General features: G+C 42.1%; 1 protein-coding gene across 1 annotated transcript; it reads right to left on the minus strand.

The window, feature by feature from the left end:
* Nucleotides 1-6,289: 6,289 nt before the first annotated feature.
* On the minus strand, nucleotides 6,290-7,599 carry LOC144988819 (uncharacterized). The gene is made up of 5 exons (XM_078940029.1): nucleotides 7,523-7,599; nucleotides 7,058-7,194; nucleotides 6,845-6,955; nucleotides 6,623-6,720; nucleotides 6,290-6,421 (listed from the first exon to the last, which is right to left on the minus strand). Exons 1-4 carry the CDS (start codon nucleotides 7,597-7,599, stop codon nucleotides 6,623-6,625), a joined length of 423 nt encoding a protein of 140 aa, XP_078796155.1. The 3' UTR covers nucleotides 6,290-6,421.
* Between the last annotated feature and the right edge of the window lie 8,782 nt (nucleotides 7,600-16,381).

The raw sequence follows: 16,381 nt of genomic DNA on the forward strand, positions 1-16,381 counted from the left end.
TGACTTGACTTGGTTGTTACTTTTGAGTTCTACGATTATAAAACTTTTAAACTCATTGTACTATTCGGGTTTACAGTGCAGGGAATTCCAAGCTTTCCTGTCCACTGATGAAAGTTAGGCAAGGGAAAAATCCCTGAACTTTTCTATGAGCGATATGGTGGGCGCGGAGCGAAATTTTGAAAAATACATGGTCTTAGATGCATCCTGGTACATTCTGGCAGCTAGTTATTCACTTCTTAATCAAAAAACTAAGACTAATTGGAGCATCAGGATTTGTCTAGTTTGACTTGCCATTAAGGACTTGCTGGTCCTAGAAAAGAATTTGGATAATTGCTAAAAGTAACACAATCCTACAATCTAAGCTTTTCCTAAAAGCTGCAAAACATACAATTGCTAAAATATAGTAACATCAAAGCCCCAAATGGCAAAAAGAACACCAGTAACTATGATATTCTATGAAAGTACCTCATTTATTTGAACGATTTCTGATTTACATCAAAATATGGGATCTGCTTTAAACTACCTTTCTATAATATAATACATCAATTCTTTAACACCAATACTAAGTACCGGTAATCTGGGAAATATCAAAACAAACATACAAAAAAAATTAAACATTGTAAACATTATTTTTTAAGGGAGTGTGGATCCAAACCACCAAATACTTATAATTATAATTAATGTCAATAATGTTTTTGAGCAAAACTGAACTAAATCGTGGTAATTAGGAAATACAAATAAATTAGATAGATAAATGTTTTCAAATGTTTCAGTTTTGATCAATGTGGTCGGTTATTCTGCAGTCAGATCAAGAAAATCTACAAGGGGGGGGGGGGGGGGTTCTCCTGGTCAATGGGGCACTGATCAAAGAAATAAAAAAAGAAGATCCCAGACCAGATTTAACAAACTACTACAAACTGTACATACAAACCATTCACAGACTTGACATAAATGGCAATTTCAAACAATGTATAAGCATGTTTTAATCTCTGCATAATTTCCACCGTAACTAATTGTATTAGAACGGAGAGTGAAAATCTGAACAACTTCACCCACCTCCAATATTTGTCTTGCGAATGTACGATGAAAAGAAATCGCCATATTTGTCTTTTTCTTCCAGCCAAGACCACTTAAATTTGTTTTTTATCGTCTTCTCACAACTGAGGTCGTGACCACGCTCTATAATGATGCCCGCCATTATTTTAACACAAATTTGATCGCAAACTCTTCAGATTTGTTTGTGAACGTTTAGCGTGGGTCCGCCAGTTTTGGTCTCAAGGGAATCCGTCACGCTGACCACTTGGTACAGACAGAGCCAATCAGAGCCGTTGATGCATCCGAAAGCAACTAAAACGCCCCGTCATCGGTCAATTAGGCCGGGAAGACGAAGAGAAGATAGCTGCGCCCATAGAGAAAGTGATCCACGGAGAAATATAGAAATTAAAGCGAAACAGACAGTAACAGATAAACATGTCATAATTAATGTTTTCTAATTGTGCTGCAGCTGTGCTTTTTCTTGTTTTGTTTTAACCACCAAACTTTCTCCTGACATATCAGCCATCCTCCAGTCCAGAACAAAGCATCACTGCTCCCGCTAAGGCCAACGTTCTTCACATTATTGGTGACTTAGACATACACACAATTTTCATGTGTCATTGTGCAACTTATACATAGTGTCTTGATAATCCTTGTTTATTTTCATTATATTTTTCTTTTTTTAGTTAGAGTTTCTTAAGTCATAAACTGGTCAGTCAGATGCCTCATAAAAGTATGTGGTCTCATGTTGAAACGTTCGACAGATTCAGTGTAAAGGGTGTGGACTTCTAACAAGCTCAATCCTGATTGGTGACAGTGGTTGCCATAGAGATGCTGACTCAGACTGATTCGAGTTCCAAAATGGCGACGTCCTTACCACACAAAGATGGGGGCTGAAATTACTTCATTTCATTAAAAGCCGAAGTAAGACGTTTTCTATGGGAGTTCAAGAGTGTGCTGACTGATTACTGAAGTCTGACCTTTTATTCATGTTTGCATGTCTGGGTTCATGAGATCTTTAGTCTCTCCCTCAGTGGTGTACTTCACTCCAGCAGCTGGAGCTGGGTCTGAATGATGACTGCTTTCTACTTTCTACTTTTGTGTTTCACAAGGTTTAACAGGCCCGAGCTGGCTGCCTCCCCATCCCATGGTGGCTCTCTATCTGCCGGCCAGCCAGGCGTATAGCAAGCGAGCTTCCGGTGAAGCAAGTGAGCAAGCTCCAGCCAGCGTAGCAGCCGTGATCGCTCCAGCCACATGGGCGCTGCGACAGGCTGGCAACCTGTCCAGGGTTTACCCCGCCTTCGCCCAACAGTAGCAAGGATGCTCAGACAACCCCATGGCCCCAGCGAGTTAAGAGAATGGATGGAAGTTCAGGACGAGAAACTTTGCATCACTCAGCCATATTGGATTTGTATTCTACCTGCTGAACAAGAGCATGCAAACATTATATGCCTACAGCTCAGCCCCTGACTGGTTGACGCGCTGTGTCACCCTGGCAAGAAATACGATTTTTGGACTCTTTTTTTTTTTTTTTTTTTTTACTTGTCCTGTCCAACAGCTAGGCAGGCAGATGAGAGCTGAGGGCCTCTTGTGTTGGACATATTTTACTTTAACAAGAGGGGTTATTAATCTTCAGACAAACCAAAGGTATGACTGAATAAACCCCTTTTGTAATTGAGGCCATGTTTGAAAATCTTTGGTGTTGGACCGGATGGAAAAGGAAAGAAGGGAAGAAGAGAGAGGGATGTTAGAGAGGGGGGGGGGGGGGGGTGATAGTGAGAGGGGGGGTAAGACCATGAAGCAGCATAGAGCAGACAGGTTTACTGGTTGTTTATCATTACGGTACGGTTCAAATGTAGTACTAAAAGGGCGGGGCCTGTCCACACACACTCAAATGTTATCAACACACCTGCTAGCTGCAAAAATGTCCACATGTCAACATGTACACAAAACAGATAGTGTTCACAAACGCATACCAATGCCTTTAAACCAACTAGTGTGAAATCTTTCATTCATTCAATCATGCAAACTATTAGTGCAAAGGTGAGCTAACACCTGTGTTCAGGTGAGTGTTTATGTTCTTCTAAAATGGATGGTGGAATGTGAAAAGAAGGAGGAGGAGCGCCTAGCCACCCCCACACCCAGACCCCCGCCGCAGCAGCAGCGGTAGCCGGAATCCCCCCAACGCCACACGGGAACAGGCAGGGAACAACCGCCCCCCGGGCGACCAAGACCGCCACCCAGGCCAGGGCCAGCAGGACCGCCGCGAGGCCTCCAGAGCCAGAGAGCAGGGAGGCGCGGAGGGAAAGAGAGCGCCGCCCCAGCCCAGCCAGGAAAGCAGCCCCCCCGCCGCGCCGGGAGAGCCCAACGCAGGGCCCCACCGGAGAAGGACGCCCACAGCCCCAGACAAGCACCCCACCACCCCCCAGGAGTTCCAGGCATCCCTCGCCCCAACCCCAGGTACGAGCCAGGACCCCCCAAGGGAGACCCGCTCCGCACTCCAGGCAGCCACCCACCCGGCCCACGGTTGGTCCAGGGAGGAGCAAGGCAGGGGCCCGCTGCCCCCGCCCAGGAAGGGGGAACCCCGGGGAAAAAAGGGCGCCCACAAGGGGTGTTGTAAATATGGCCCGACCAGGCTCGGCCACTGTTGGAAGTTTGGCGGGGCCCAGCGCTCAGGGGCAAGAACCAGGACCCACCCCCCTGGGACACAAACACCCCCGGCTAAGGTGTAATGTGAACCCCCCCACCGTGCGGAGAGAGCACCGCCGGGCCCAGGAAACCGGCACCCAGGGGACACGGCCGCCATCGCTAAGGGGCCCGCACCCCCCACCAGGGAAGGGGTAGGGGACAGATGGACCCAGGTCCCACCTTCCTTGCAAAATGTGTGTGCGTGTATGTGTGTTTGACAGGGTGTGTGTGTGCATGTGTGTGTGTTTATGTTGGAATGTATATATTGAAGGGGGAGGGGTGTGTGTACTAAGGGGGGGTGCAGTTAAAATTGGCGAGTAGGGCACTAAGGGGACATCTCCTGATTACTCACAGTGATGTCCCCTCACCCTCCCCACCAAGGGGCCCTAAATGTCTAAGGTGTGGTTAAAATTGGCGGGTAGGGTGCTAGGAGGACATCTGGTGCTAGCTGGCAGTGATGTCCAAGCACCCCCCCTACCAAGGACTCTACATGTCTAAGGTGCAAATAAAACCGAAAGAGGGGGGGCCCACTCCATACGGCAACCATAGGAGGGGGGCCACTGCCAAGTACCCCCCCCCCCCAGGCGCATCGCAGGCTAGACCCCCCACCCCCTCACCCTAATATGAGGTTATATGAGGAAGGGGGTAAGTTGGGGACAGCTGGTAGACTGTCCCCCGGTGGTCAAACAGCTGTCCCCCAGCCCCCCCCCCAGCAAACGGGCCAGGCCCACCCAGCCCAGGGGCCCCACCCCTGGAGGCGCCGACATCCCAGACCCGGCACCACCCACCCCACACAGAGAGAGAGGAGCCAGAAAGCGTCGCCCCCCCCGGAGCAAGCCCAGGCCCCCACCCCCAAACGCCGGCCCGAGAAGAGCTCTGGTCAGGCCTTGACGGGACCGATTGCCTCGGCCGGTTGGCCGATTGCCAGTCAGAGGCCAGTCAGAGGCCTCATAAAAGTATGTGGTCTCATGTTGAAACATTCGACAGATTCAGTGTAAAGGGTGTGGACTTCTAACAAGCTCACTCCTGATTGGTGACAGTTGTTGCCATAGAAATGGTGACTCGGACCGACTCGAGTTCCAAAATGGCGACGTCCTTACCACAAAAACATGGGGACTGAATTGACTTCATTTCGTTAAAATACGAAGTAAGAAGTTTTCTATGGGAGTTCAAGTCAGCGTTGACTTATTAATGATGTCTGACTGAAATGCCAATCCAACGTTCAAATATTAAGCTAAATTGATGATAAGGTTAAGTCTATATCTGAAATCTAAATACTGGACGAAGTTTACGTGTATGTCTAATTAGATTTAATAATAAATATGTATATAAACCAAGAATTACAAATTTAACAATAGCACTGGAAAAAGAGCAATGGTTTGCAAATGAAACACTCATACTTTAAGCAAACTTTATTTCTACAATCATCAGTTATACATTCAAATGTAGGGCAGGTGACTCCTGGTGCCACAGGGTGCCACAGGGTGGCAGCACTGGCGATATGAACCCTTGTGCTCCTATGAGTGGGCCAGACGGGACACCGTAGTTAGGTGGGGGTTTTGCTGGGTTAGCGCCATTTTGCCTTCAGTTTCCCTTTGCATGTTCTGAAGGTAAGATGGGCGGTATGGCTCCACAGGTTCTTACAGTTACACATGTTCCAAACTGGTAATTTGTAATCTTGTTTCATGACTGTTCAATAAACTGTTTTAAACTTTTATGTTGAAAAAAGAAGTATGAGGCACTTGCACTTAGTTTGGTTTAAATAAAGTTTTGATACGAAGCAGTCGTTAGCTAGTTGTCAGGGGGAGGGGTCCGTGAGGAGGCTGCATGTGACGGCGATGCAGGTGTGGGTACCGGATGTTCTCGGGCTGCCGGATGTTCTCGGGGTCCTTAGGGGTCCTTCGACCAATGATGACGTCACCCTACGGTAACCCCAGTTGGACAAACTAGTTAGCGAGCGATTTAACGTTTAGCGATTTTACTACTTAGCGACGTCACCCTACGGTAACACCAGTTGGACAAACTACTTAGCGATTTTACCTTTCCTTTTGTAAAGTTTTTTCACTCATAACTAATAATGGCATTTTTAATTTTAAGCTGTTTGACATAATTGTTTATGTCTGAAATTATTATTTCTGAAATTATTATTTGTTACACAAAATGCAAATTGTACTGTAGTACAGGGAGAACCATTGGCAATATAAACTTATTTTTCCAATTTAAGCAAATGTATGACTGTGTAAACCCAATATTTATTTATGGTGTGCAGTCTGGTTTAGTTCTCCCAAATGTCAGTTTCCCTTTTTATCTCAGAAAAAAACATTGTCAGTTGAAAACTATAATCAAAAGGAGCAGCCTACTGTCCTAAGCATTAATCGAATTCCACACTATGGAATTACAGAACTTCATCAGATTTAACATTTATGATTGCAAAGTTTATATTTCCCGTTTAAAACTTGTTGAAAGCATTAAAAAACTTATTACAAAAAAACAACACACTTTTTTTGTTCAATTTTTATTTGCTCTTCATGTTTTATCAAAAAAAACAACCAAAAAAAAAAAAAAAAAGTATTGGCACTAGAACAAATGCTTTAGTTTATTTATATATGTGTGCCTGTGAGTGTGTGTGAATAGTGATGCGCCAGCTATCTCCACCAATCCGTGGGCCGGAAACTGCCACAATCCAGCGGAGGAGAACCTAGAAACGAAAGAGACACATATAGTTTGTTAAAATTGCAACAATTGAATTTCTTATCAAATAATAAAATGTAAAGCACATAACTAAATTCTCAAACACATAACATAGCTCCTCTGATCACTAACTGTTATAGAACGTTATTCTCTTGTATATATTATAATTATCAAATTTAATCTAAGTATATGTCTGACTTAAGTTTACTTATTGCATTTGGCTGCAAAACTGGCTGCAGTATCCTGGGTAAGGATCCTCGGAGTAGATCCCTTGCAGTACTCCCCTCTTCCCTGTTCCAACATATCCTGTGAAAAAAAGTTATGAAAATGATACTGAGTAGTGACCACCACCACACTCTGCATGTGGTTTATGGCTATTTAAATCAAAACTAATTGTGAAAACAGAGTCAAACCATCCAGTGTTGTTTACCAGGTGTGTTGTTTTTGTACAACTGTCTACATCCACAGCAGGTTCCAATGTTGTACATCACATAAAATTCCTGTCTGTAGGATACAGAAAACCTGCTCCATGTCGCTACACCTGTGGAAAACAAATTATAAACCAAAAGTGAAGTTTCTACAGAGCTGGTGGGAAAAAGCATAGAATCTTGTACAAAACTGCACCCTTAAATAAAGCCCTTACTATCGAGCCACTGAAAATGTGCCCGTCTCCTGAAGCTGACTGTGGATACAATGTCTCTGAAGGTGGTGCACACAAGAGCCAGTGTTAAATATGTAAATATGCCTGATCTCCTTCCAGGAGTACCACCTCCTGGAGAACTTCAGAGAGGACACATGCTGGCAACTGTAAGAAACAGGTTAGGCAAAATAAAACATATTAAAAAACATTAAATGGACTGAGCATGAGTTGGCTGATTTTAATAACATAATCCATATGCTAGTCCCTCTGGTGTGTGTATGTGTCCAGTAGTCTTCACCGGTTGGAGATTAAGAAATTTATGACCTTGAGATTACCTCCAATATGAAGCACCTCTTGGCCTCTTCAGACTCAACCTTTGGGAAGAGAAGTATGTATGCTTGTGTAAAAATATGTAGTTTCTTCATGAAGCAAGCATAAGCAAAAGCATGCAGCTTGGTGCAGTCTCACCTTATGTTCCCTCTTTCTGACCTTTGGGATGCTGTATATCGGCTGCAGTGACCCTTGGAGCAAGGCTTTAGCCTCATTGGTCCAGTGTGCAAATCTCTGCCCGTGGCTGTTGGGTGTTATTAGTCACAGATCAAAAAAGTAAAAGTAATGTTGAAGTAATTTCGTTGTTTTGGAAGTTACATTTACAGCCGTCTTACCCATCTATCTTAAACCTTTCCATCAGACTAACACACCACCATCTGCGAATCTGTGGCATGTCCCTCTACATAAGAAATATTACACACAAAATAATACCCACACAAAGTGTAGAACACATTCTGGCTTAGACTCAGTCTTATGAAATTATAAGATATGACGTGAGTATAAAAAAGACAACAAAAAAAAGCCAAATGACATTTCCTAAAAATGGTTTACTAATAAAATTCATCTTAATCTTAATAAAGAATTTACAAAAGAAAAGTCATAAATGGTCCTTTTTTATACTCACTCCATGTCTGAGGAAAAAAAGTACTGACCTCGGTGAACAAAAATGGAAGGCCTGTGCTCATGCTGAGCGCATACTGTGAAAAGCAAAGAAGATGAGTCCAGTTACGATAGTTTCAAATAATACACTATTCCACCCCACCCTCACTTAAATAGAGACTACATGATAATTTACCATCAAGATGAAGATACCACAAGAGTTTCCAGTTGTTTGGCAAGGAAAATCCTATCAAATTTGGTCAACGATTAATGAGGAAAATATAGAAATGTTAAAAACACAAATACAGACATTTACAACAACATACAATACTAATACACAGGTGGCGTCTACCTTTATGTCTCTGCCAAACTTTATTGTCCACTGGCCTGGAGCAATGTGATGAGTGAGGCCACTGTCAAAATTATAAGAAATACAAATGATCCACCTCATAGTGGTTTCTGATGTGAAAATATATAGCAACTGAACACAACTTAAAACAACACAAATTAAAAAAAAAAAGTAATAGCCTTAGAACAAGGCTAAACTTTAAAAAACAGCCTTTGAACAAGGCTTAAAATTTAAAAAACAGCCTTTGAACGAGGCTTAAAATAAAAAAAACAGCCTTTGAATGAGGCTTAAAATAAAAAAAAACAGCCTTTGAACGAGGCTATAGACTAGCTAAATATTGCAATTCATAGTATTCCTAAGCAGACCTGATGGTTGTGAAGCAGAGATTAGAAAATTAAAATTGTGTAATTTGCCAGATCAGGCCCAAATGTTCTTTACCTGCATGATTGGAATACTGTGAATTTGTTTTTTTATAAATCCCAAACCGAACAAGCCACAGAACGGGGCTGATTTATTATATTACAAAACCTAAAGATGGTATGGAAACAACTGTCGCCAAAGCCATCTGGTTTGAGCGAATCCAGCAAAAACAGCTCTTTCTTTGCTGGCTTCAGAACCTGTGAACCATTTTCAAAAGAACTACAATTACACCCTACATCAAGATAAATTTACTAAATATACTGATTAAATTTTCACTTAGACTCTGGAGAATATTTGAAATAAACTAACACAAAGCAAATAGTGATCTGCTCTTCCAGGCTGTCGGCTCCAGGCAGGGACAATTATTGAGTCTTTGAACTGAATGTCAACCTGGAGATTTAAACAAGTAAATTTGCTAAATTGTAAGTCAAGCTGTGTAAAGCAAGAGAAAAGGTCACAGAAAAGGGCCTTACAGGAAGAGAAGCCATTGGATCCCCGGTCTTTGACTTCCATGTTGGAACAACATACATGTCCACAATGTGGACATCCTTTCCCTACATTGATGAGAATTATATATGGAAAACGAGATTCCACAAAAACAATGTTTCACTGTTTGGAATACAGTTTTATAATAAAAGACAGCAATAATAAGGTCCCATGACTACAAGGGCATATAGTGTGATTCAATACATGATAACACCATACATGTCTTTGTGCAGCCTCTTTGATAAGTTTGAAGCACGCATTTCCAATCTGCAACAGAGTAGCATAAGTTAGTACTTTGCATATTTACCCAAAACTCAATACATCAACCTCAACATGTACATACATTGGATTCCATGCACTGACTAAGACCCAAGGTCTGGAAGTCTTCCCTTGTCAGACAGACATCCCCATCCTTAACCAAAATCTCTGTTCCAGATCGACTTTCATCGAGTACATAGTTCAGCTGCAGATACAATAAAAAACATAAACAATAACATCAAGACAATACCATTCAAAATTACTTTTGCAGTAGACACATGGATAGGATTTTTAAGTCATTGTATTAATTTATATCACACACACACACACACACACACACACACACTCACTCGCATTGACTACCATTTAGCCACTGAGATGGAGAAAAATACTGAAGACGCTGACGAGATAAGAAACGCTGACAAGATAAGGATTTCAGAGTTACTCTCCGACTGGTTAATTCTGTTAAGGAAAACCCCCATACACACAAGTATACCTACCAGCATGGCTTGTACTGGGGAGAGCTCTTGTAAATATCCCAAACCAGGCCAGTAGTCGTGATCATGAACTGACTGCTGTGGTACCAGTTGGACAGAAATGGGCTCCTGCTCAACTATTATTTTTAAAAATAAAACAAGCAACACACACCCACACAGTTATAAGTACATAGTTGTCTTTTAAGTTTAAAGACAAAAAAAACATCTGAACTAGAGTAAGGTTGTGTGTCCGTTACTACCACAGCCATACTGACTGACTAAACTGCACTTAAAAAATGTACCTTGGAAGCTGTCCACTTGAGGAATTACAATTTCTGGCCCTTTGGACTCTGAAAAACAAGAGTACAGTATTATGCAATTGCCACAGGCCCAATCAAACCACTGGCACGTCACATAAAACAAACCTTTTAATGTGACATTTCTCCTTATATTAATAAGAATAATACCTCTCAATTTAGGACTGATGAATGGCTTCAGATGTGAAACATTCACATTTTGTTTCAGTTGAACTCCTGCTTTACTGGACAGGGTCGCCACACCCTTTTCTGAAATTGAGGCTATCACATAAGGTCCAGACCAGTTTGGTTCCAGGCGTCCTCCTTTTCGTCCTTCCTTTCTTTTATTGGCTTTAAGGACCTCATCACCAACTTTGAAGATGAACGATTTCACATTTCGTTTTTTCCTGGTCTCATATTCCATCTTTTGTTTTTGCTGTGCATTTTTTATGTTCTGGTAAATCTGAGAAAATATAAATACTTATGCAATGGCTATTGAAACAATGACATTTTAGATGCCTAGATGCATGTATTTCAATTTTTCCATTACCTTTGCGTGCAAATCAGCAACTTCTGCTATCTTGGCCTCCAGGTGCTCTTCCGTCTCCTCTGCTACAAGAACATCTTTGTCACCCCCCTCTTCTTGTGTGACATTTATCACACCTGCTGTGCGAGGGTGTCTTCCAAACAGGGCACAATAGGGTGTGAACCTGGTTGATCTCTGTTTGTGTAAAAAAATAAAAGGTTACACAGTTCTTCTGTCTTGGTAAACATGGTTCACTCACACATTTTTACACAAAGTTACCTGTTTAGCTGTGTTGATGCCTGCCACTATTCCCCTTAAATGGATATCCCAGTCATTTTTATCCTCCCCACAGTATTTGGAAAGCCCAGTCTTGATGTTGCGATTAGTGCGCTCATCCTGTCCATTTGCCAGGGGATGGTAGGCTGATGTAATGCAGTGCTTCACACCCAAAGCCTCAAAAACACCACGGTTGACCTGCAGACACAGTAGGTTATGCCTTGAAAAATAAAGTACAATTTATTACAAATATTTAATGTCACTAATACAATGTTTTCAAATAGGTAGCTATACCTCATTGACAAATTCCCGCCCTTGATCAGTAATGATCCTCTCTACAAGTCCAAAGTCAAGCAAAATGTTGACAATTTTTCTTGACACCTCTGTGGCAGTTTTGGTATAGAGGGATTTTGCCACAACCCACTTGGTAAAAAGATCTGTGGCTGTTAGAATGAACCTGCAACATGAGATTCCGTTAGTTTTAATATACGTTGCACCCACGACTTTCATGTTCTGTTGGGTGTTTTTAATCCAAAAACTGATTATATTAAGTTTAAATGAATTTATAAACACAGACACACTACAAAATTTAGTGATACCTTTTGCCCTTTGCAGTGGTAGGAAGGGGACCAATCAGGTCTATCCCAAGGACACTCCAAGCTTCCTGAACTTGGATGGGATGAAGAACAGGAGCAACAGTTTTAACTGTCTCGTGGTGCTGACAGCGGGGACACTCATCAACCTTTGAAATAGTTTGAAATAAATTAATTTCAGAGTAATTAATTAATTAAGTCAGAAAATCCTAATTATCATTCTGGGGAAGACATAGCTCAAGTAGTCCAAATATATTACCCATTTCATTACATCCTCTCGTGCAGTTTTCCAGTGGTACGATGCTAAAACCTTCTCCAATGTCCGCCGTCTGCCATGATGACCCCCACTGCCAATGTCATCGTGGCAGCTCCTTAAAATGTCGCAAACCTGCGCTTGAAACACGACCAAGCGCAGGTTGCCCCGATGGTTGTAATACAACTGCTCATCTAATAACCACCAGGAAAAGAGAATGTTAACTTCAATTGGCGTTAACTTAGTATCTGATTAATAGCTAATTTATATACTGGTAGTTAAATCCGTCTACAAAAACAGTGACATCTGCGTGTATCTAACAGTCTCACACATCACATTGGTGTTACTTACTTTTAATTGTATAATTCTTTGACGTCTTTCGAATGGTCGCCTTTCTGCTATCGGGATTCTTAGAAGTGAGGGTGAGGTTATGATAAGTCCCTTTTGCAATGTAGTGGGAAATTTCTATGTAATATTCATCCATGTTTCTCACAAATAACGGAAAGATTGGTGCTATCGGTCTCACAAGATAACAGAAAGTTATCGTGCTGGCGATCTCACAAATAACGGAAAGTTATCGTGCTGGCGATCTCACAAGATAACAGAAAGTTATAGTGCTGGCGATCTCACAAATAACGGAAAGTTATCGTGCTGGCGATCTCACAAAATAACGGAAAGTTATAGTGCTGGCGATCTCACAAAATAACGGAAAGTTATAGTGCTGGCAATCTCACAAAATAACGGAGTTATAGTGCTGGCGATCTCAAAAATAACGGAAAGTTATTGTATTATCGAGCTCACAAATAACAGAAAGTTACAAATTGACCAATCACTAAGTTAGACGTCATCGTGGCAACTTACAGCCAATCAAATAGTGTGACGTCATCATTGGTCGAAGGACCCCTAAGGACCCCGAGAACATCCGGCAGCCCGAGAACATCCGGTACCCACACAGGCAGACATGATTTAATTCCATGGGATGTAGACGCTAAAATATATATTTTTGTGTGAAGTCGCCGTAATTATCATTTTGTATTAATCTTTGGTAACTTTATTAATTTATGGTTTTATTCTGATTTATGTTTCTTTTGTTTTAAATTGACAATTTGCTTTGTCTGAGGTTACCTGACGTGGAGTTTCCCTTTGCATGTTCTGAAGCTGCCTGACTGCTGAGTGGATGTCGCTTTATAATTAAAAAGGAGTTTGTGGTTCAGTCACAATCCTGAATCCAGCATCCAGTGTCCTGTGGTTCTCTATTCGTCACTCCACCACCATACAACTTCAATAAAAACACAACGCAGAGGGATGACATCGGGGGGCCTGAAGCAGACCTGCTGATGCTGAGGGTTACACATACAATGACGAATCAGACTTAGGATAATTTGACATATTAATAAATATTGCTTGAAAGGGAGTGGAAGGAGGCGAACTTATATAATCCCACCCCGTTATACCGTAACCATTTTATTACATGATTTATCAATATCCGGTTCCTAGCTTTTATCAGACAGAATTAAGAATCATAAAGTATCAATGAAGCACATGACAAAGATGAATTACTTAATTATTATGTAACTGAAAATAACTTTCAGAAGTCAACATGGCAAATGCAGATCAGTTATCCAAAATATATGCAGATTATGTTACTTATAAAATTCATTGATATGATTAAAAAATAATACTATTAGTAAAATAGACATAATACTGTTTCAGAGATTTTCATGGCAAAATTTCATCAAGTATCAAAAGTTAAAAATATGTGCAAAATTATGTTACATTAGGAGAAAATTATGAATCAATTTATCAATTTTGGAGCAAGTGAATTAGTATCATTAAAGGTCAATCAATTTAACCATTTTCAATAATTGATTAATCATTTGTTTTACTATTTTTTTTTCCATAAAAAAGTAATGCTGTGAGGGAAAATAAAAAGGGTCCATAATCTGTCGATTGTCCAAGGCTGGTATTCCTTCTTCTGCTGATTAACAGCCGTTCTTCTGGTTTTAAACAGAGTTTAAAGGTCTCTTCGCTGTTATGTCTGCAGACATTAGATTAAGGTCCATATCCTTCTTCAGCTGATATCAGCGGCGCCTAAGAGTTGAGGTCAAGTTGTCTGCATGTCAGAGCTTAGCTGTTAATTAGGTCACTTCAGACGTATGGAGAAAGTGATGAATCAAGGCGTCATATTTCTTGAAATGATTTGACTCTTTGATTTATTACTGCATGTTGTTTCAGACGACCGTGATCAAACACTTTTCAAAGTCCTTCACGGTGTTCACAACCAGAACCTTGGCCCGGTCCGGTGGACCGTGTGGTTCGACGTAAATCCTGCAGCCTTTAACCCAAGTGTTCTCGATCTGCTTACGCATCCTGAGGAGCCTGGCATGTTTAGCGATTTCACCATTCCTTCTGGTCAGATGGTCGTTCAGATAAACAGCAGATCCTTTGAGATTTTTGCGTTGATTCATCAGAGCAAGCTTGTGTTTTTGATTCACAAACCTGATGAGGATCGCTGGTTTATCCGTCTCCTTTCTCCTGGGGAGCGGGTGGCAGGTCTCGATGGTGTTGAGATCGAGGGAAATCCCTTTAGATGTGAGAAATGATTCCACTTGCCGTTCCAGAGTCTCTCCACCGCTCTCCGTTTCAGAGCTCCTAGCGCTATTAGCATTAGCAATGCTAACTCCAGCTGCATTTTGCTTTGCCCGAGGTTTGATCGATACTCCAATGAGAATGACATTTTTATTCAATGATTTGTGATCTTCACTGGTGTCCATGGATTACATGAAATCTTTCCACCTTTATCCACCTTTGTCAGGGTAGGGAGAACGCATCAATGTAAGGGGTGGGGACATTTAAGATAGCACAAGGGTTAAAGGCCTTTTCTCTTGGGTTGGTCCCCCGGCCCTGGGTGCTGAGTGGCAGTCGCAATGTGAAATGTGATTATTTGAAGACAAACTCCATCATCCTCATCACAGTTTGATCATCCTGTCATGTTGATTATCTCGATTCAGTTCCGCCAAGAAGTCCTTTTCTATTCCATCAAGGCCAGTGCTGAGAGCGGAGTCTGTCCAGTTGTGTTTTTGCATAGTTTTTAATTCCCTTCAGACCCGAAACTGTCCGCCTGACAGACACACTGGACATGGGGATGGCCAGCGCCAAATACACAAATCTGTACGGCTGTTTCATGATTCACTCAGATTTTTCTGATGAATGGCGTCAAGGAGATCAGTGGGAGATTTTCCTGCAAAATCATCCATGGCGCACATTACGGTCCGCTTTGTTTTTAATTGAGACACATCAAAAAGTGCTCCCCGCCGAAAGAGGGGTGGCTGACGTGAAATTTCTAGCATAAAGCCCATTCGGTATATTCACAGCATAAGAGTTTGATTCTCCCATTTTTTAGAGTTTATAGTCGTAACCTTTAATGTTTTTTTATTAGTTTAGTATTTGATATGGTAAATGAATAAAACCAGTTAAATTGTATCTTACTACAGTCAGAACAAAGCAAACTTGCCACTGGAATAGAAAGAACTTCGCTTGAAAGAGGAAGGGTGGAAGAGTGAGGGACAGATGAAGTTCTGGATAAGGAAGACAAAGTCTGTTTTCATTCAGAATCAGAATCAGAATCCTTTTATTGTCATACGCACAGCTTTTACACCGACATACGAAATTACTTCCAGTGCAACCCGAACAAGATCAGACATACAACAAATACACATACAGTTAGAGTTTTACTGAGGCAGCTGCAGCGACTGCGCACCTTTTTCTTAGGATGGGTAAAGATGGTTACAATAGGTGGGTAGGGTGATGATTGGTGACAAAAAAAGTCGTATCTCAACACTGTGATACAATGTGTAGGTACAAGAAAAAAACACCGTCTGAACACAGAAGCACATATTCTCACAGCCACGCAGTACACAAGGATCACTGGGAAGGTTGGATAGGGGGGCCCCCCCCTGTGTTACACTCCGGTCTCCTCACGGGCGCTCGCGTCTCCAGGAGTGCTCACTCGGGGGCGGGGGGTGAGTTCCGAGGAATGTCGAGGTCAAGGGGGGGGGAAGCAGCAGCATCGGCCTTCAGCACAGCGGCGGTTTTCACACTCTGAGAGCGAATGATGTTTTGGTTGGAGCCAAGGAGTCTCAGCTCGGGGGGGGTCCGATTAGATTAGATTTTCCGGCGCCAGCAGGTTGTTTGCTCTGCTGGCTGTGTCCTTGACTGGTCTTGCACTGAGAGGCAGATTCGATTCAAAATGTGGGCAATTTAGACCAGTCTAGCCTCAATTCGGGCAGAAACGCGCTCCAAGTTGGTATCCATCTTCTGCACAAGTTCAAAGATCGAGAGCATCCTGCTTAAGTGGGCAAGACAAGCACAGAGCTTTTGATCCACTTGTGAAAGTTTCTCGTACTGAGTCTCTCCTCCCCGAAGAATCCTTCCATAGAGCTCAGACGAATCACCTCTCTCCGT

This window comes from Oryzias latipes, chromosome 1 (genome assembly GCF_053564925.1).
Source record: "Oryzias latipes strain Hd-rR chromosome 1, Olatipes_Hd-rR_3.1".
Taxonomy (NCBI): Eukaryota; Metazoa; Chordata; class Actinopteri; order Beloniformes; family Adrianichthyidae; genus Oryzias; species Oryzias latipes.